Here is a 22,398-nt window from a genome sequence, read left to right as displayed (position 1 = left end):
CCTTCCAATAACCAGGAGGTGGAGAGCCAACTTTGATTTTGGTAATCCCAATTGACTTTGGCACATATAGGAAAATATAATTTTCAAAATAACATGAGTCTTATGCAATTTACCCAAGTAATACAAGCTCTTTAGGTGACACACAAAGAATCAATTCCCATCAACATAGTGTCAGAACACATATACTCAGTGACCAAACAATTAAGCAGAACAGACTGAGTGGTGAAAATGAAATCTGCATGAGATTGTCTAGTGTGTTCTTGGTATGAATGTGGCCATAATCATACAAGAAAAAAACTGAATCCATGCCTGAATGCTTGAAACACAAAAGAACTTTATTGAAACAGGAGTGGACAGGGAGCTGGGGGAGGCACTCAGGTGTGGGGCGTCACTGCACTTGCTGAGTACAGCCTGCCTACAGGTCCCTGTGTAGAAAAATAGAGGTTTTCAGTTAACATGGCATTCACTAGAGTTCAAGGACGACTACACTAATATTCAATATACCCCAGCTTTATCCATGCAAATCACCAAGACAAGCTTAAGCTACAGAATGGTAACAGAGATGGAACAGGACAAGGATTCACTATTGTGAACAGCATATCTTTACCTCAACCACTTTGACCAACTGGACCAGGTCAATTTGTTCATTGGTCTGTTGACATCCTCTAGAACACGGAGTGACTCCACAGGCTGGGGGATCTCAAGTCCACTCTGCTCGGCATCCTCCCGTAAAGGCTCAACTGCGAGAAAGCATGGATTTGCCAAGTCATGCATCTGAGCCTGAGGAACTGAGAGATGATCTACTAGTAGGATTTATGTCGATGGAATTTACCTCTGGATCGCTTTTTTCGTATCAGGCGCATGAAACGGTTGAAAATCTTTTTGAATGGGTTGACTGCTTTATGCTTTGGTGGTGTATTGCAGCTACTAGCTGGCAGTGTCTTTGGAGTGAAGCCCTAGGGTATTAGTTTAATATGCATCAGTTAAGCAAACCAATTCCATACATCCATCCATGCATCCATCCATCTTTTGTTACTGTAATTTTAAAGGAAGGGTAAGTACCAGTGACCTCAGCAGACCAGCTAATCATCCACATCCCACCAGTTTGCAAGTGGACCAACCTTTGTGAAGAACTTGTGGCGACGGACATTCGATAGTGACGGGCGATCCCGTGGGTCGATTCTAAATATCTTGCCCATCAGTTTCCCAGCTTCAATAGAGAGATTCTGCGGTAGAATAAATTTGGCTTCCTTTATATTCTTGAGCATCTCCCAGTAATCGTCAGCGTAGAATGCGATTTCCCCAACCAGAAGCTGGTACCTGTAGTAAGAAAGGCAGCAAAGGTGTTTGAGGTCTTTCACATTTGACATAAAAATGCTGTGCTTCCAAAAGAGCAATTCCTTTCAGCTGTGTGCCAGTATTCATTTTTCTTTTCTCTTTCAAGAAGAAAAAAAAACATATTTATGTATGTTAGACACGTGTCTTCTTAAAATGTTAGACAGATTTTATTAGCCATGCTGATCTTTGGCCGGGAGGGGGGTTGACAGGGTATGCGTACATGACACAGCCCAGTGCCCAGACGTCCGCTTCCGTTCCATGGCCCTCTCGTTTCCACACTTCTGGAGCCATGTAGACGGGAGTACCACACACTTCTCTACAACACACACAAATGGAAAACGTTAAGCGCACATGTGCTTTAGCTTGCTGTATAAACAAATTTGAAAGCTTAGCCAGGAATTCTGCAAAAAACACCTACTTCTCCCTCGGCTTCAGCTTGACCGCCAGTCCGAAATCCCCAATTTTCAGTTCCATTTGGTCATTGATAAATAAATTTTCTGAAAGACAAACAAATTTGCATTAAGGATAGACTCAAATACTTTGCCAAACTGCAGACTTTACCAAATTGATAAATTAACACTACACAGAAATCCAGACGACCTACACTCGCAATGCCATGTGAAATGCCAGCATTATTATACAGAAAATTGAGTAAAGCGTGAGTGCATGTACACATACCCAACTTGATGTCCCTGTGGACGTAACCTTGCCGGTGGATGTATGTTAACCCTGAAATCAGCTGGTTAATGTAGTATCGCACTTCGGGCTCAGTCAAAGTCCCCCGAGCTTTTAAAATGTCACCGAGTGTCTGGGCAGGGAGAAACAGGGGCAGCCTGATCTATCACAAAGTCTTTGCCTTAGTAAGACGTCTACAAAAGTCAGGGACTCACCTGCCCACTGCACAACTCCATGAAAATATACATGAATTTGTCATCTTCGAAAGAGTGGGAGAACCCCACCACATTCTTGTGCCGCAGTGTTTTTAAAATCTGTACTTCTTCACAGACCTGAGTGAAATGTCAAACACACCATCTCATAAAGTAAAAGGGAAATGCAGATAAACTGAAAAGAGGGATGACATCAAGCACAATCCATACCACATACCTCCTCCACTCCCCAGGAATATAGCCGGATGACCTTAACAGCATAGGTGTCGCCAGTTTCAAGATCGGTCATCTTATAGCATTTGCCACAAGCGCCCTAAAAAACATGTCCTCAATATGTTAACAATAAAGAACATTTCTGACTGACCCTGTTCAAGCATCTCCTCTCTGCAGAAAAATATCAACTGCGATCACTTTCTACAACATTGTGGTGCACACCTGTCCCAAAAGCTCATCCCTGCCGTAGGACCTTAATGTCTTGGGATCTACCAGAATCTCAGGCACTTCCGATGCCATCTGAGCGCGGGAAGGTTCACTGACAGACATGATTTCACCAGAAGAGAAGCGCGATCCGTAACTAACCCGTGGAATACTCGAAATGGGTAGTGAGCGCTCGCGTTCTAAATTACGTGTACACTGCGTCATCAGTCTTAGAACGCGGCCAAGGCAGCCACGCGATTCGAACTTGTTAGATGGATTACGTCACCACATTGAAAATTACATGGACGGAAAAAGAAGTGAACTTGCTAAGACAATGCAACTAAACACGGATAAAAACTTTTATTACAATCAACTTTATTGAAGAAAAAAAATGTGTACACCAAACATTCAGTTTCGGTAATGCAGTAACACATGCTCGGGAGTAAAGCCTTAGAGCAGAGGCCAGGCGGACCGCGGTCCGGGTCCGTACCCAGAAGCTGTCCCATACGGAGCTGGACCGATAGTCAAAACAAAAGGTTATGATTTAGAACCTGACTGGGCGCTTTTATTTTGTCGGCGCAGCTTTTATAGTCTTTTCGGTAGCGGTTTAGCACTAGAACCGCCGTTTCCCACGCCAACGAACGTTAACTGCCAAGCAAGACGCAACTCGCCGTATGCAGCCCTGTCTTTGCGCTAATGTGCCATTAGTGTTAATAGCACCAGCGAAGCTACTGATGTTCCTTGTTCCTAACAGAGTGGCTTTTCTGTCCTGAAATCGTAAAGCTTTCAAACACAGCATGTATTATATAACATGTTGTTTATTGGTGATTTCATGCTCGTCGAAGTTTCCGCTTTTTAACAACTGTATAAAGTAATGTTATTTATTATATAAATCAACTCAGGTGAAACAAATGTACGTTTCCAGGGTCGCCGAACCTCGTGTATCTGGCGTGAGACTCACGCTTTCAGACTCACGCAGGAAATCTTACCGCAAATCTATATTATTTCATTATAAACCAAAAATGTTATACGTCAAAAATGTAATTACACGATTAGATACCTGAAAAAGTCAGATATCGGTTACATGCAATGTTTATACAACTAATAGGCTACTAAAATATACCACATTAAATAGTTAGACATTTTGATCTTCTGAACCTTTGCTTCAAGAATTTTAAGTAAACGGCCAACAACCGCTTTATTTACTTCCGCCCTTCTTCCTTCTCTTTATTCCCTTTTCGTTTTTGAAATCCCGAATTGGGGCGGACATTGTTCACGTGTGGCAAATATCTAGCCCGCTAGCTAACAAGCATATCGTACTGTATAAGTAATGTCTAAGCCGTTAAGTTTGCTGCTGCAACATTCGGGCTTAATGAACTAGGTTCATATCTTGTCTTCCTGAAGAAAGGCCCCGAATCTGGACTAAACCGATTTTCACCACGTAAGAGGGTCTCCTACACTGAGATAATTCCCATATATATACCATAGAGATAATTTATATATGGTTTCCAAAGGAGCGTAGTTTAGGTAACCTTGTCCTATCCACGTGTATAAAATGAGTTTTTACCTATCGTTTCTGGTGCGCATTTCACCTGTCTGTCAGGTGCCGCACTTTACATTCCGTTACAACAATGTGCATGGATGTAAATAAATGTAAACAGCTGAAAGTGGGACTGATCTCAATGTAGCCCTCCTGCGTGGTGAAAATCGGCGTCTTTCTTCAGGAAGACAAGATATCAACCTACTTCACCAAGCCCGAATGTTGGAGCAGCTTAGACTTTACCTACTTACAAAGTACGTTAGCTATCTGGCTAGATATATGCTACACGTGAACAGTGTGCGACACAAGTCGGGATTTCAAAAACGAAAAGGGAATAAAGAGAGGGAAGAGGGACGGAAGTAAAGAAAGCGGTTGTTGGACATTTGCTTTCATACAAAAGGTCAGTTTTTTTTGTTTCCTGGGCAATTGCTTAGAATGTACAATAGCCTATATTAACAGCACGACCGCGCAGAATAGTGCGATCTTTAGTGTAATATAGTTTGTTTCGATGCGTTAGGCTGCAGCACCTTGCAGCAAGAGCGTGTACGATCTTCCGTTTACTATTCTAAGAAAAAAAAGAAAAACTAAAATTGTATTAAGCCAACTGCCTTTGGCAGGGGTATTCAACTAAAATGTAAAGACATCCAGTTAGAGAAAATTCTTGAAGCAAAGGTTCAGAAGATCAAAATGTCTAACTATTTAATGTGGTATATTTTAGTAGCCTAATAGTTGTATCAACATTGCATGTAACCGATACCTGACTTTTTCAGGTATCTAATCGTGTAATTACATTTTTGACGTATAACATTTTTGGTTTATAATGAAATAATATAGATTTGCGGTAAGATTTCCTGCGTGAGTCTGAAAGCGTGAGTCTCACGCCAGATACACGAGGTTCGGCGACCCTGGAAACGTACATTTGTTTCACCTGAGTTGATTTATATAATAAATAACATTACTTTATACAGTTGTTAAAAAGCGGAAACTTCGACGAGCATGAAATCACCAATAAACAACATGTTATATAATACATGCTGTGTTTGAAAGCTTTACGATTTCAGGACAGAAAAGCCACTCTGTTAGGAACAAGGAACACCAGTAGCTTCGCTGGTGCTATTAACACTAATGGCACATTAGCGCAAAGACAGGGCTGCATACGGCGAGTTGCGTCTTGCTTGGCAGTTAACGTTCGTTGGCGTGGGAAACGGCGGTTCTAGTGCTAAACCGCTACCGAAAAGACTATAAAAGCTGCGCCGACAAAATAAAAGCGCCCAGTCAGGTTCTAAATCATAACCTTTTGTTTTCACTATCGGTCCAGCTCCGTATGGGACAGCTTCTGGGTACGGACCCGGACCGCGGTCCGCCTGGCCTCTGCTCTAAGGCTTTACTCCCGAGCATGTGTTACTGCATTACCGAAACTGAATGTTTGGTGTACACATTTTTTTTCTTCAATAAAGTTGATTGTAATAAAAGTTTTTATCCGTGTTTAGTTGCATTGTCTTAGCAAGTTCACTTCTTTTTCCGTCCATGTAATTTTCAATGTGGTGACGTAATCCATCTAACAAGTTCGAAACGCGTGGCTGCCTTGGCCGCGTTCTAAGACTGATGACGCAGTGTACACGTAATTTAGAACGCGAGCGCTCACTACCCATTTCGAGTATTCCACGGGTTAGTTACGGATCGCGCTTCTCTTCTGGTGAAATCATGTCTGTCAGTGAACCTTCCCGCGCTCAGATGGCATCGGAAGTGCCTGAGATTCTGGTAGATCCCAAGACATTAAGGTCCTACGGCAGGGATGAGCTTTTGGGACAGGTGTGCACCACAATGTTGTAGAAAGTGATCGCAGTTGATATTTTTCTGCAGAGAGGAGATGCTTGAACAGGGTCAGTCAGAAATGTTCTTTATTGTTAACATATTGAGGACATGTTTTTTAGGGCGCTTGTGGCAAATGCTATAAGATGACCGATCTTGAAACTGGCGACACCTATGCTGTTAAGGTCATCCGGCTATATTCCTGGGGAGTGGAGGAGGTATGTGGTATGGATTGTGCTTGATGTCATCCCTCTTTTCAGTTTATCTGCATTTCCCTTTTACTTTATGAGATGGTGTGTTTGACATTTCACTCAGGTCTGTGAAGAAGTACAGATTTTAAAAACACTGCGGCACAAGAATGTGGTGGGGTTCTCCCACTCTTTCGAAGATGACAAATTCATGTATATTTTCATGGAGTTGTGCAGTGGGCAGGTGAGTCCCTGACTTTTGTAGACGTCTTACTAAGGCAAAGACTTTGTGATAGATCAGGCTGCCCCTGTTTCTCCCTGCCCAGACACTCGGTGACATTTTAAAAGCTCGGGGGACTTTGACTGAGCCCGAAGTGCGATACTACATTAACCAGCTGATTTCAGGGTTAACATACATCCACCGGCAAGGTTACGTCCACAGGGACATCAAGTTGGGTATGTGTACATGCACTCACGCTTTACTCAATTTTCTGTATAATAATGCTGGCATTTCACATGGCATTGCGAGTGTAGGTCGTCTGGATTTCTGTGTAGTGTTAATTTATCAATTTGGTAAAGTCTGCAGTTTGGCAAAGTATTTGAGTCTATCCTTAATGCAAATTTGTTTGTCTTTCAGAAAATTTATTTATCAATGACCAAATGGAACTGAAAATTGGGGATTTCGGACTGGCGGTCAAGCTGAAGCCGAGGGAGAAGTAGGTGTTTTTTGCAGAATTCCTGGCTAAGCTTTCAAATTTGTTTATACAGCAAGCTAAAGCACATGTGCGCTTAACGTTTTCCATTTGTGTGTGTTGTAGAGAAGTGTGTGGTACTCCCGTCTACATGGCTCCAGAAGTGTGGAAACGAGAGGGCCATGGAACGGAAGCGGACGTCTGGGCACTGGGCTGTGTCATGTACGCATACCCTGTCAACCCCCCTCCCGGCCAAAGATCAGCATGGCTAATAAAATCTGTCTAACATTTTAAGAAGACACGTGTCTAACATACATAAATATGTTTTTTTTTCTTCTTGAAAGAGAAAAGAAAAATGAATACTGGCACACAGCTGAAAGGAATTGCTCTTTTGGAAGCACAGCATTTTTATGTCAAATGTGAAAGACCTCAAACACCTTTGCTGCCTTTCTTACTACAGGTACCAGCTTCTGGTTGGGGAAATCGCATTCTACGCTGACGATTACTGGGAGATGCTCAAGAATATAAAGGAAGCCAAATTTATTCTACCGCAGAATCTCTCTATTGAAGCTGGGAAACTGATGGGCAAGATATTTAGAATCGACCCACGGGATCGCCCGTCACTATCGAATGTCCGTCGCCACAAGTTCTTCACAAAGGTTGGTCCACTTGCAAACTGGTGGGATGTGGATGATTAGCTGGTCTGCTGAGGTCACTGGTACTTACCCTTCCTTTAAAATTACAGTAACAAAAGATGGATGGATGCATGGATGGATGTATGGAATTGGTTTGCTTAACTGATGCATATTAAACTAATACCCTAGGGCTTCACTCCAAAGACACTGCCAGCTAGTAGCTGCAATACACCACCAAAGCATAAAGCAGTCAACCCATTCAAAAAGATTTTCAACCGTTTCATGCGCCTGATACGAAAAAAGCGATCCAGAGGTAAATTCCATCGACATAAATCCTACTAGTAGATCATCTCTCAGTTCCTCAGGCTCAGATGCATGACTTGGCAAATCCATGCTTTCTCGCAGTTGAGCCTTTACGGGAGGATGCCGAGCAGAGTGGACTTGAGATCCCCCAGCCTGTGGAGTCACTCCGTGTTCTAGAGGATGTCAACAGACCAATGAACAAATTGACCTGGTCCAGTTGGTCAAAGTGGTTGAGGTAAAGATATGCTGTTCACAATAGTGAATCCTTGTCCTGTTCCATCTCTGTTACCATTCTGTAGCTTAAGCTTGTCTTGGTGATTTGCATGGATAAAGCTGGGGTATATTGAATATTAGTGTAGTCGTCCTTGAACTCTAGTGAATGCCATGTTAACTGAAAACCTCTATTTTTCTACACAGGGACCTGTAGGCAGGCTGTACTCAGCAAGTGCAGTGACGCCCCACACCTGAGTGCCTCCCCCAGCTCCCTGTCCACTCCTGTTTCAATAAAGTTCTTTTGTGTTTCAAGCATTCAGGCATGGATTCAGTTTTTTTCTTGTATGATTATGGCCACATTCATACCAAGAACACACTAGACAATCTCATGCAGATTTCATTTTCACCACTCAGTCTGTTCTGCTTAATTGTTTGGTCACTGAGTATATGTGTTCTGACACTATGTTGATGGGAATTGATTCTTTGTGTGTCACCTAAAGAGCTTGTATTACTTGGGTAAATTGCATAAGACTCATGTTATTTTGAAAATTATATTTTCCTATATGTGCCAAAGTCAATTGGGATTACCAAAATCAAAGTTGGCTCTCCACCTCCTGGTTATTGGAAGGTACTACGCCCCTCTACTAAATGCATTTCTTTCACTCACAAAGTGCATTTCCTGCACGCAATGAACTTGTTTCTTTGACAAAATGCATTTTGTGGATGAAATGCCCTTTTTCATTCACGAAAGCAGATACATTCAACCTTCTGAACATGATATGCTAGGTGCTAATATCAGTTCTGTGTACAAAATGAAACATTCCTGTTGATTTCGGGGCACCAAAGACAGTAACGTATTTATGCTTCTGTGGACAAAATGTAACTGTAGTATGTCTTTCTCTGGACAAAATTCAAGGCATTACTTGATTTTGTCATTGAATAATGCATTTTGTCACACAGTATGTATTTTGTGTCCGAAAATGAGCGCTTGACAGGAGCTGGAAGACTACTTTCGTATGTACAGGACAACTAACAACGGAAAATCCTACATGTACCTACGTGTTACTGATAGTTGTCCTTTACTTATGTTGTAGAAATTATTTTGGGCTGGAAAGTAAAGAAAGAATGATGGGTGGGTGGGGGGTTGCAGTTTTAACTCTTATTGGGACTGTAAGATGTAAAGTAATGAATGAATATTCATTCATTCATGCGACTGTAAGATAATGAATATCTAAAAATAGAAAAAATACAGAATTTCATTCTTTCTCAATGACTTTGTTTTTAATCAATAAGAAATAAAATAACAAGAATAACATATAAATAAATAAATATGACATTCAATAACAATAAAAGTAATCGCAACAACAATCTAACAAATAGAAATTATGTTATAGTAATTAGGAAGTCCACATTTTAAAATATTGTCATTGAGCAATCAGTTGGAAGGACAACATGGAGGGAAGGGAACAGATAGTCTGCTTGGCATGCTGTTCGTGTTTGAGTTTATCAGTGATTAGCTATTAACCTTTCACCGCATAGTAATGGTGCATTCCAATCAGATGTTGGCATTGATGCGTACTGGCTCGTGATTGGTTGGCTATTTTGAGGTAACTTTGTTTTTACTCAGATGACACCCTTAGCGATCGGTCTTACTCTCTTGATAGACTAACGTGGTGTCTACAATGTCTAATAAAAGCTGCCCCGAACCATAGTAACCAGTTCACTCTACAGGCAAAGTTTATTCATTTACTCCTTCACAGCCAGTTAAAATAAGAACAATTAGATAAACAGGAACATATGCTGAGCATATGAAGTTCTTTGTACGGAGTGCTGAGACACTGTGGGAGGCCATTCGCTAATCATCTCTCTCAGACAAGCTCAGCGCAGTCAGTCTGATATTAGACTCGCTAGTCTCTCATATTACACAATTCTTAAGTTTTCTGAAATACTGGATCTTCTAACCACACTCAAAATACAGTTTAACTGTTCTTTCTTAAACTTTCTTAAAGAACGTAAAATGTAGCTTTACTGCTTACATTTACATTTCCAGCAAACATTTTAATTGATGCAAATGAGAGTAAATGGTGAATCAGTTTATTTGCTATCTAGCCACATTAAATGCATTTGCTGCCCAACCGTTCATCAGTATGTGACCACTGCCATCTGGCTTTAAAGAGTAAGTCTACTGTAATACTATCATTACAGTAGTATTATTAGTATTATCAGCTTATTGTGAAAATGAGATGCGGGAAAAATGTCTCAAATGCAGATCAGTTACGGTGATCGGGAGCTTACTAATGAAAATGAGAAGACCAAAGGGTTTGAACAAGAGATGGTGGTGGGGCTGTGATGGACCCCTCCTGATGTTACATTTATACATGAATATGCACTGCATCTCATTATTATACAGTTTGTTACATTTATACATGAACATGCACTGCATCACATTATTGTGCAGTTTGTTACATTTATACATGAACATGCACTGCATCACATTATTGTGCAGTTTGTTACATTTATACATGAACATGCACTGCATCACATTATTATACAGTTTGTTACATTTATACATGAACATGCACTGCATCACATTATTATACAGTTTGTTACATTTAAACATTTATACATGAACATGCACTGCATCATATACAGTTTGTTACATTTATACATGAACATGCACTACATCACATTATGCAGTTTGTTACATTTCTGTTTAGCCTTTTCTTTATACAGATGTTAATGCTACTTATTGCAGCCTCTTTAAAAGAAATGAAAAAAAAAAAGCTTTAAAAATTGCTATACTGTATATAGGACTGTGCAAAATTCTTAAGCAACAAAAGAAAATTCTTTTTTATTTCATTTATCTGGGCTGTCAGAAAAAAAAAACATGATTTAACATAAGAACTAAGGTTGTGCACCATTCAGAACTGATTCGCGAATGGCCCCTGTCACGATCACGGCGTAGCGGTTGCGAGCAGGACGGCGGTAAGCGGCGATCGTGTGGGCAGGCGTGAAAGGAGCAGGCAGACAGGTCGAGATCGGGGTAAACTCGGGGTTTAATTAGGGAATCGGGAGCAGGGAGCAGGGAGCAGGGAACATCAAACCACACAAGATCCACAACAAACTACAATGACGGACACGGGGAACAGGTAAGATCAACACTTAAATAGGACGGGACTAATCAAAGTAATTGGACACAGCAGGAGACGATCAGGGAAGCACACGTGGGTAATCAGGTGGCGTGGCACACACGAGGAGCGTATGAGCCGGGCATGACACTTATTTTCTACAAAGCAAGTTCAATGCAAGCATAACCTGCAGAAGCAAGACAAAGCATGGCGGGGAAAACATATTATTGTACTGTACAATTACTTTAAATTTAGGAATAAAAAAATACGACCAAAAATGTTTTAGTTTGCCAAGTAATCAAAATTCAGAGTAAACTAATACATGGTAACACGCATGCAAAAGATCAACGGCAGAACAGGTGCTCTGAACCCAGTCTGGATTAAAACGGAATTAACCATCTCTCTCAACATAATATTGGGATCATTTTTTCTCCTCAGAGGCCTCTATAGAACTGTGCATCCATCTCCTCACTCATGTTTAGACAGACGTATCCTAAGGCACCAGGGCAGACCTGTGTTACTGTGACATCTGGTTCCTTCATTGGCTCTGTATATTTTTCTAGAAATAACTAAATGGCTCTTTTGTGGAAATTTCCAGCCAGAGACTTGGTTCTTATATGACGAGAAAATTTTATTTTTACTTAGACTAAGAAGCTATAGAATATCAGCTCTGCATGCAATCTCTCCTTTACTGTTGAAGCACCTCAGTCACCGGTTGACATTTTCACAATGGATGGTCTTCAGATTTGCATGAGTTGAAGTACATAAGGAGTCTAACCGAAATATATAAAGCTATATTCAAACAGGACAAGGAGGCAGCACAGATGACAAGAGACAGCACCGACCAGGGGGAGTCAGTCATCTCCCCAGCAGACCGAGTACACCTCCGCGTGTTAAATCACAGGGGATTCAGGGTGAAATGGCAAGAGGTGCAGGTCAACACACAGGAATGTTTGGATTGGTGGTATGATATGTGGGGAGGTTGGCAGCAAGCTGTTATGAAAGGGCTTTTCTTAGGAGCTGTGATTATTCTGACTCTGATACTAATCTTCTGCTGTGTAGATCCTTTAGTCGTCACCCTAGTGAGCAGAGCTCTGTCTCAACATGTGACAACAGCTGCCATGTCAAAGGTGGTGGGAGGACCGTCTGAAACGATGAGATCCTGGATCCAACACAGAAAAGGAAAAGACATCGCTGACAATGCCCTGCCTGCAAAATTGCAACATGAAGGAACTGCAGGGATTGACTGCCTAATTTCGAATTAGAATTTAGCAATTAATTGTCAACATACCACAGCACATGGTGCACAACTACAAAATGCATTCTCTGTATTTAACCCATATGTGACATAGCAGGGGGCAGCAAATTCAGCGCCCAGGGAGCAGTACTTGGGGGTCAGTATCTCAGTGAGGCTTTGCTGGTCGGGGATTCGAACCTACAGTGTTTCAACTACAAGTGCACTTCCCTAACCATAAAGCCACCACGGCCTAATCCGACAGCTGGAAAGAGTAGAATCATGAAGAAGTGTATGTTATGGATGTTGGACTGCAGCACTATCAGTTAATATTGGGGAAAGCGCCCGGCGTTTCCACGCCAACTCCACACTTTACGAGACACACACTTTATAGTTTTACTTGCAAGGGTACCCACACTCTCTGCAATGCAAACTACAGCAGAATGTGTTACAAAGGGTGGTTCCCCTTGGCTCCTTTATTTATAGTCAGTGGGAGGCGCAAGAGTCACGCAGAATAGGGAGGTGAGAACAAGAAGAGAAAGTTCTGGTTTTGCTAAGGTGGGAATGCTATTATTAATATAATCTAAAGAATGAGGGTAACAAAGTAATGTATATACATATTTACATTCATTGCTGATCATACAGGAGTGATAACAAAATGATTAATAACAGTTTCTTCAGCCTAACAGTTAACCTCCCCATTTATCTATGGGAGTTCATTATACGGCAATCCTCTCCACTACTTTACGACGATCCCACTATAGGTGGGATCTGAATCTGAGTGTTTCTAGTTCATGAACTATGCCAGCCATGGACCCTGACGGTGGGCCGAGCCTGGAATGTTCTCCATGTGTTGTCAAGGGCTTTCCTCTGCTTTCCCCCCCAGTCTAAAAATATGCCAAGGTTAATTTAAACATTTAAACACAATGACTTAAAATTGTTCGCACACACTTCTAAACATTTGAAGAAGCCAAACAGTGACTAGAACATAGAATACGTGCCATAGGTGAATTGGAGTTGAAATTCGACATCAAGGTACAAATGGGTCACACAGAGGATACCTTCTGCATCGCCCAACAAGGGATAGCATCGCTAGTCCCAGCCCTGAGACATGGTGATGAGGCAGAATGAATATTCTTCTGTGACTCTGGCTTGGCAGTTGCACAACATTTTACTGTAATATGCCTCTCGTTTGTTTACTTTTTGGCTTTGTCCTTTAGTGTGTAATGACTGTTCAGTAGTGTTTATTTAAGCCATAGGCTTGATGTATGATCTGAAAGCAGTGTTTGTCTTTGGGCAAAGATAATATACTGTAGGTTTGAGAAGATTGTTTGATTTTGCAGGACGAGTGTAAGGTTTTGTGAGTTGTGTTTGAGCGTTTGTGCTTAGTGGTTTGATTAAAGGAGAGGAGATATAAGGAAATGTGTTTTAGCAATTCAGAAAAACTTTCTTGGGATAGCCTCTTTATTTATAAATGCATTACCACCCATGGGTCATAAGAAACATTTTGTCACACAACATCACCACACATGCTGGGAAAAAAACTATTATTCACACACAAAACACCATAAGAAATTTCAAGTTGCACTGCCACAACCTCTATGTGTTTTTCTGCAAATGCCACTCTGTGAAACAGATTCGGTCTGCAACTATGTAGAGTGGCACAATGCATGCTAAGCATTTGTAAATTGTCTTGTGGCTTAGCTTCTCGGAGTGGCAGTGCACACAATACTTCCTGCCCTGTGTGGCCTTCAGCCTGGAGTCCACAACAGAAGTGTCAGTGATGGCCACTGGGATGCACATCTGCTTCTGTGGCTCTGGAAGCACTGCTGCTGTGTCCTGCTGCGCCCGAAAGCGTTTCTGTGTGAGAGGCCTCTGCCTCTTCTGGCGATGACTGTAAGGATGATGAAGCTTTGGGGGCTAAAACAAAGAAAAAGGAAAAATATTTAGGATCTAGGCAACAAAAATATGTACATTTTCTTTATGCAAACGAAGCCCGACAAATGCCCCACGTAACTTTGCCCAAACAAAGCCCGAGTAATGCCCCACGTAACTTTGCCCAAACAAAGCCTGAGTAATGCCCCACGTAACTTTGCCCAAACAAAGCCCGAGTAATGCCCCACGTAACTTTGCCCAAACAAAGCCTGAGTAATGCCCCACGTAACTTTGCCCAAACAAAGCCTGAGTAATGCCCCACGTAACTTTTCCCAAACAAAGCCTGAGTAATGCCCCACGTAACTTTGCCCAAACAAAGCCTGAGTAATGCCCCACGTAACTTTGTCCAAACAAAGCCTGAGTAATGCCCCACGTAACTTTGCCCAAACAAAGCCTGAGTAATGCCCCACGCAACTTTGCCCAAACAAAGCCTGAGTAATGCCCCACGTAACTTTGCCCAAACAAAGCCTGACAAAGGCGATGCGTAACTTTTCCCAATGTACCACAATACAATTGTCACCAAAGCAAATGTTAATTATGAATTGCTGAATCACGGAATTATAAAAATCTATAGAATTAAAGAGCAAAATGTTGCATCCTCTCCGTGCAAAAAAGCGTCCACCTCCATCGAATCAACGGAGTCAGCGATGGATGCCTCACTTCCAAAATCATGTTCTGTGCTTCCTCAAACATGAACGTCTTCCGAGCCATTTTTCTTCACTCAAAAATGTTGTGCGAAAATAATTGGGAAAACTCACCGAGATTATCTGTGCAATGCGAACTGGAGACACTCCCACAGATACTGCGCCGACAGAGAAGCATTTGCGCGTTTCTGTCCCCAGTGCGAAAAACAATGGCGAATCAGCACATCCCATACCATTTCTCAAACCTTAGACACACCTCTATTGGACAAAACAAGTGACACTGTAATTTGATGTTCATACAAAAAGTTTATTATAGTGAAACATAACCATGGGCAAAGGTTCAGTGCGTAAAAATTGATATGCTTGCAGGGAAGCAGAGCGTATATTTTAAAAATACTTGACAACAAAGAATGACAGTGATTGATTCGTATACATAGGAGATCAAGCTTTCAAACGAGGGTAACTTTTCATTCAGTGGTTTTCTTCAAAAACTCTGGAGATGAAAAACACAGCACGTGTTTACAGAATGCTAACTGAAATTTTTCTGCGATGAGTGAGCAAGCTATTTGAGAGTATGACAGTCATTTTTATGGGAAAATGTGTGTTTTGTCTTTTTTGGAATTTAACAAGCGGTTTTTGTTTGATCTTACACGTTTGTTTCTTCTATTGGAGGTCCTTTTACTCTATTAAAAACTTGGATGTATGTGTCCAAACCACTAGAGGGCGAGTTCTGACAAGCCTATAACTGTCCTGAGAAGTTGTTTGAATGCACTTAATGCCTTGACATTTGTTGATGTGCGTGTGCTCTGCTCGAGCAGTAAAGGGGAGATCGCGTGGGCAACCTCATGCTGGGTCCATGCGCTGTGTGTGGGGTGGGTAATGGGGGAGACCTCATGCTGGGTCCATGCGCTGTGTGTGGGGTGAGTAATGGGGGAGACCTCATGCTGGGTCCATGCGCTGTGTGTGGGGTGGGTAATGGGGGAGACCTCATGCTGGGTCCATGTACTGTGTGTGGGGTGGGTAATGGGGGAGACCTCATGCTGGGCCCATGCGCTGTGCATGGGGTGGGTAATGGGGGAGACCTCATGCTGTGATGTACGTGGACATAAGCCTCCTCAGGACACGGAGAACAGACAATCCTAGGGGAGAGAGATACCCTATTGGAGATAGGTGCTAATTGTTACTAACTGGCCAGCCCCATCCTGCAGGACACGATAATATCAGTATGTGTCAATCATGGTCATTATTGCTGGCCAATATTACATGTTTATCAATATTAGATCCCTATCAGTACTTCTCCCTGACCATCATATATGTTGGAAGATAGATGAATGGAGTTTTTCAACACGCAGACAAAAGCATGCCATTAGAAATGGGAACAATATATAAATAATATAAATGGTGTGCTCTGTTGTGAAAGCTATACATTCTATATTCAATGTACAGGGTCTGTTGTGTGTAGTACTCATGTGTCAAAGGTGTACTGCGTCAATGAAAATGGTAGATTGTTTGGATATCTAGGGCTACTTCAAAGCGTGACCTGGGTGAGGTAGAGATCAAACAGGGTCTTAAATGAAGCAGGTATTGTTCTCTCTGTGTGGTTTTTACTCTTTGCAAAGTGAGCCCAACACAGTGCAGTCAGTGGGTCAGTCTTCCTGAGCTGCATCTAACCAGTGGAAACATCTGCAGCACTGCAGAGAAGCACTCAGCAGACAAACAAACCAAAACAGCTTACAGCTGTATGTCACTTTTCAAGACTGGGACTGAAATAGACAAGACAACAGGGTACAGCTGGGTACAATCAGGGAAGCACATGTGGATAATCAGGGGGGCGTGGCACACATGAGGATCGGGCTCCGTAAAATCCCATGATTCAGTCTCAGAAGCACTGGCTCCCCTGCCCTCCTCTGAACATTATTAAAGCTACACCCTGAACACTCTGTGTGACTGACATGAATGAGAAGCATCTTTATTCATAATCTCTGTAGCGGAGGTCAGAATACAGAGTGTCATTATTCCCGTCTTTCTTCTGTCTCCTGGGTTTTGGGTTTTTAAGGTTCAGGGCAGCGTAATTCAGTGTGTCCTCGTCATGGCACTGTGGAGACAAAGATGGCAGAATTGGATGGATCAATTCGGTTTGCTATCACTTACATGTACAAATTGCTCTTAAATGCTGATCCCAGGATGGAAGTCAGTTGGAATTTTTTTGCTGATTTTGATACCATACCTGCTTATGTGACCATTCCACTTTTGATAAATCACTGTTTTTCTGATCTGTTTAAAATATACAATAAATTAACATATATAATTTCACACAATATAACAATTCAATGGTAGGATAATATTCCTAATTTTGGGAGGAAATTAACACTTAGTAAAAATTATTTCTGTCAATTTCAGTGTATGTTTGGATATGTGTTGTTTAGTACTGTATGATATGTTATGTATAGTAAAAAAGCTATACAAATATTTCAAGAGATTTGAAGTGTCACAACAAGGAAAGGAACAACCTGTGGACTGGAGTAAGGTGAACGGAGAGGGCAAAACTTTGAGGCAAAACTTTGACAGTTATTGGGAAAACCAAATGCAACCACGAGGGATCCAAACAGGAGAACAGGGAACAAGCAGGGGAAAGACCCAGGGGCAGAGAAAGATGCGGGAAGATGAGCACAGTGACAGGCACAGTGACAGGCACAGTGACAGGCACAGTGACAGGCATATACAATAACTAACGATGGGACAACGAGTAATGGAGTGGCTCATTAGGGCCACACTGGGGAGGGGACAGGAGGGCCAGGCAGACTAATAAATGTTATTTATATGCAACTTACTGCAGCATGTGTTGTATATTTCAGTATATTTAGCAAAATACTAAAGATTTAATAAGAAAACACAAAGATCTTACAAAAATCTTTAAATACATAAGGTAAGATTTAATAAGCGATTTTAGAGGGTAACCCAGTGGTTTTCCAATACGAAAATTGTATCTAGTATTAAACAATTCTACTCTGTTATAAGCACATGAGTCTTTGTTAAAAACTACATTTTGTCCTTCTTCTGAGTGCATAAAGCCGGGCAGCGTACCTGCACAGTGTGTACAGGTCAGTTTACATCTTATATAAATGAGAGCAATGTTCAGAATTGTCATGCCCGGCTCGTCCGCTCCTCCTGTGTGCCACGCCCCCGGATTACCCACGTGTTCTTTCCCGATTGTACCCAGCTGTGTCTGCTTCTTTTCAATCAGTCCAGTGTATTTCAGTCCGTGTCTTACCTTAGTCCTTCGTCCGTCATTGATGTTGTCGATGCCCATGTCCTGTCCTGCCTTGCCTTCATTAAATCCCCGTATACCCCGTACTCTGTTTGCCTTGCCTACTTCCTGCCCGCACGATCGCCGCTCTGCCCGCGATCGCTGCCGTCTCCCGTGACAAGAATAATGCTGCAAGATAAAACTATCAGCAAGCCAGAGTGAAGAGGATCCAGCAGCTTCTGAAAGCCTGTAACAGAGAGATGGATTTCAGCATAATGATATAGAGACACATTTCCCATTTGCTTACATTACATTACTTAAAGATCAAATCGATAATAAATTAAAGTAGATAGAAGTTATCCATTTTTAACACAATTTTTTATATTTAACATTTTAACATTTATTAATATATTCAAGATTATTAAATTAACAATTATGTAATTAAATGTAAGTGCATATACACTTAAATTAGGAATTACATTACTTCAAATAGTATAAGAAATAAATTCACGTCCAAATAGCAAAAAAAAAGCAAAACAGAAGCAGATATACTCCCCACACTAGGTGTTACCATCTATATCCAGCTGTGTGCCGTTCCCAAACAACATCTCCCCACGCTGGGTGTTACCATCTATATCCAGCTGTGTGCCGTTCCCAAACAACATCTCCCCACGCTGGGTGTTACCATCTATATCCAGCTGTGTGCCGTTCCCAAACAACATCTCCCCACGCTGGGTGTTACCATCTATATCCAGCTGTGTGCCGTTCCCAAACAACATCTCCCCACGCTGGGTGTTACCATCTATATCCAGCTGTGTGCCGTTCCCAAACAGCATCTCCCCAATCTGGGTGTTACCATCTATATCCAGCTGTGTGCCGTTCCCAAACAGCATCTCCCCTCACTGGGTGTTACCATCTATATCCAGCTGTGTGCCGTTCCCAAACAGCATCTCCCCAATCTGGGTGTTACCATCTATATCCAGCTGTGTGCCGTTCCCAAACAGCATCTCCCCAATCTGGGTGTTACCATCTATATCCAGCTGTGTGCCGTTCCCAAACAGCATCTCCCCACGCTGGGTGTTACCCTCTATATCCAGCTGTGTGCCGTTCCCAAACAGCATCTCCCCACACTGGGTGTTACCATCTATATCCAGCTGTGTGCCGTTCCCAAACAACATCTCCCTACGCTGGGTGTTACCATCTATATCCAGCTGTGTGCCGTTCCCAAACAGCATCTCCCCAATCTGGGTGTTACCATCTATATCCAGCTGTGTGCCGTTCCCAAACAGCATCTCCCCACACTGGGTGTACCGTCTATATCCAGCTGTGTGCCGTTCCCAAAGAGCATCTCCCCACACTGGGTGTTACCATCTATATCCAGCAGTGTGCCGTTCCAAAACAGCATCTCCCCACGCTGGGTGTTACCATCTATATCCGGCTGTGTGCCGTTCCCAAACAGCATCTCCCCTCACTGGATGTTACCATCTATATCCAGCTGTGTGCCGTTCCCAAACAGCATCTCCCCACGCTGGGTGTTACCATCTATATCCAGCTGTGTGCCGTTCCCAAACAGCATCTCCCCTCACTGGATGTTACCATCTATATCCAGCTGTGTACCGTTCCCAAACAACATCTCCCCACGCTGGGTGTTACCATCTATATCCAGCTGTGTGCCGTTCCCAAACAGCATCTCCCCACGCTGGGTGTTACCATCTATATCCAGCTGTGTGCCGTTCCCAAACAGCATCTCCCCACGCTGGGTGTTACCATCTATATCCAGCTGTGTGCCGTTCCCAAACAGCATCTCCCCTCACTGGGTGTTACCATCTATATCCAGCTGTGTGCCGTTCCCAAACAACATCTCCCCACGCTGGGTGTTACCATCTATATCCAGCTGTGTGCCGTTCCCAAACAGCATCTCCCCACACTGGGTGTTACCATCTATATCCAGCTGTGTGCCGTTCCCAAACAGCATCTCCCCACGCTGGGTGTTACCATCTATATCCAGCTGTGTGCCGTTCCCAAACAGCATATCCCCACGCTGGGTGTTACCATCTATATCCAGCTGTGTGCCGTTCCCAAACAGCATCTCCCCACGCTGGGTGTTATCATCTATATCCAGCTGTGTGCCGTTCCCAAACAGCATCTCCCCACAATAGGTGTTACCATCTATATCCAGCTGTGTGCCGTTCCCAAACAGCATCTCCCCACAATAGGAGTTACCATCTATATCCAGCTGTGTGCCGTTCCCAAACAGCATCTCCCCACAATAGGTGTTACCATCTATATCCAGCTGTGTGCCGTTCCCAAACAGCATCTCCCCACACTGGGTGTTACCATCTATATCCAGCTGTGTGCCGTTCCCAAACAGCATCTCCCCACGCTGGGTGTTACCATCTATATCCAGCTGTGTGCCGTTCCCAAACAGCATCTCCCCACGCTGGGTGTTACCATCTATATCCAGCTGTGTGCCGTTCCCAAACAGCATCTCTCCTCACTGGGTGTTACCATCTATATCCAGCTGTGTGCCGTTCCCAAACAGCATCTCCCCACGCTGGGTGTTACCATCTATATCCAGCTGTGTGCCGTTCCCAAACAGCATCTCCCCACGCTGGGTGTTATCAGCTATATCCAGCTGTGTGCCGTTCCCAAACAGCATCTCTCCTCACTGGGTGTTACCATCTATATCCAGCTGTGTGCCGTTCCCAAACAGCATCTCCCCACAATAGGTGTTACCATCTATATCCAGCTGTGTGCCGTTCCCAAACAGCATCTCCCCACAATAGGTGTTACCATCTATATCCAGCTGTGCGCCGTTCCCAAACAGCATCTCCCCACACTGGGTGTTACCATCTATATCCAGCTGTGTGCCATTCCCAAACAGCATCTCCCCACGCTGGGTGTTACCGTCTATATCCAGCTGTGTGCCGTTCCCAAACAGCATCTCCCCACGCTGGGTGTTACCATCTATATCCAGCTGTGTGCCGTTCCCAAACAGCATCTCCCCTCACTGGGTGTTACCATCTATATCCAGCTGTGTGCCGTTCCCAAACAACATCTCCCCACGCTGGGTGTTATCATCTATATCCAGCTGTGTGCCGTTCCCAAACAGCATCTCCCCACACTGGGTGTTACCATCTATATCCAGCTGTGTGCCGTTCCCAAACAGCATCTCCCCACACTGGGTGTTACCATCTATATCCAGCTGTGTGCCGTTCCCAAACAGCATCTCCCCACGCTGGGTGTTACCATCTATATCCAGCTGTGTGCCGTTCCCAAACAGCATCTCCCCACGCTGGGTGTTACCATCTATATCCAGCTGTGTGCCGTTCCCAAACAGCATCTCCCCACGCTGGGTGTTACCATCTATATCCAGCTGTGTGCCGTTCCCAAACAGCATCTCCCCACGCTGAGTGTTACCATCTATATCCAGCTGTGTGCCGTTCCCAAACAGCATCTCCCCACGCTGGGTGTTACCATCTATATCCAGCTGTGTGCCGTTCCCAAACAGCATCTCCCCACGCTGGGTGTTACCATCTATATCCAGCTGTGTGCCGTTCCCAAACAGCATCTCTCCTCACTGGGTGTTACCATCTATATCCAGCTGTGTGCCGTTCCCAAACAACATCTCCCCACAATAGGTGTTACCATCTATATCCAGCTGTGTGCCGTTCCCAAACAGCATCTCCCCACACTGGGTGTTACCATCTATATCCAGCTATGTGCCGTTCCCAAACAGCATCTCCCCTCACTGGGTGTTACCATCTATATCCAGCTGTGTGCCGTTCCCAAACAGCATCTCTCCTCACTGGGTGTTACCATCTATATCCAGCTGTGTGCCGTTCCCAAACAACATCTCCCCACAATAGGTGTTACCATCTATATCCAGCTGTGTGCCGTTCCCAAACAGCATCTCCCCACACTGGGTGTTACCATCTATATCCAGCTATGTGCCGTTCCCAAACAGCATCTCCCCTCACTGGGTGTTACCATCTATATCCAGCTGTGTGCCGTTCCCAAACAGCATCTCCCCACGCTGGGTGTTACCATCTATATCCAGCTGTGTGCCGTTCCCAAACAGCATCTCCCCACGCTGGGTGTTACCATCTATATCCAGCTGTGTGCCGTTCCCAAACAGCATCTCCCCACGCTGGGTGTTACCATCTATATCCAGCTGTGTGCCGT

At 43.4% G+C, this 22,398-nt stretch overlaps 2 protein-coding genes across 2 annotated transcripts; one reads left to right on the top strand and one right to left on the bottom strand.

The window, feature by feature from the left end:
- Positions 1 to 344: 344 nt before the first annotated feature.
- LOC125722342 (serine/threonine-protein kinase PLK3-like) lies at positions 345 to 4,072 on the bottom strand. The gene is made up of 10 exons (XM_048998491.1): positions 2,661 to 4,072; positions 2,443 to 2,538; positions 2,229 to 2,345; positions 2,017 to 2,146; positions 1,757 to 1,835; positions 1,559 to 1,654; positions 1,122 to 1,320; positions 833 to 956; positions 608 to 740; positions 345 to 425 (listed from the first exon to the last, which is right to left on the bottom strand). The coding sequence occupies exons 1-10, from the start codon at positions 2,865 to 2,867 to the stop codon at positions 416 to 418; spliced, it is 1,191 nt and encodes a 396-aa protein (XP_048854448.1). The 5' UTR covers positions 2,868 to 4,072; the 3' UTR covers positions 345 to 415.
- Positions 4,073 to 5,772: 1,700 nt separating this feature from the next.
- LOC125722343 (serine/threonine-protein kinase PLK3-like) lies at positions 5,773 to 8,377 on the top strand. Its single transcript, XM_048998492.1, has 10 exons — positions 5,773 to 5,994; positions 6,117 to 6,212; positions 6,310 to 6,426; positions 6,509 to 6,638; positions 6,820 to 6,898; positions 7,001 to 7,096; positions 7,335 to 7,533; positions 7,699 to 7,822; positions 7,915 to 8,047; positions 8,230 to 8,377. Exons 1-10 carry the CDS (start codon positions 5,788 to 5,790, stop codon positions 8,237 to 8,239), a joined length of 1,191 nt encoding a protein of 396 aa, XP_048854449.1. The 5' UTR covers positions 5,773 to 5,787; the 3' UTR covers positions 8,240 to 8,377.
- Positions 8,378 to 22,398: the final 14,021 nt, after the last annotated feature.

Source organism: Brienomyrus brachyistius, unplaced genomic scaffold, assembly GCF_023856365.1.
Source record: "Brienomyrus brachyistius isolate T26 unplaced genomic scaffold, BBRACH_0.4 scaffold38, whole genome shotgun sequence".
Classification (NCBI taxonomy): Eukaryota; Metazoa; Chordata; class Actinopteri; order Osteoglossiformes; family Mormyridae; genus Brienomyrus; species Brienomyrus brachyistius.
The sequence above is the reverse complement of the archived record's forward strand: the minus strand, read 5'-3'. Positions and strand labels throughout refer to the sequence as shown.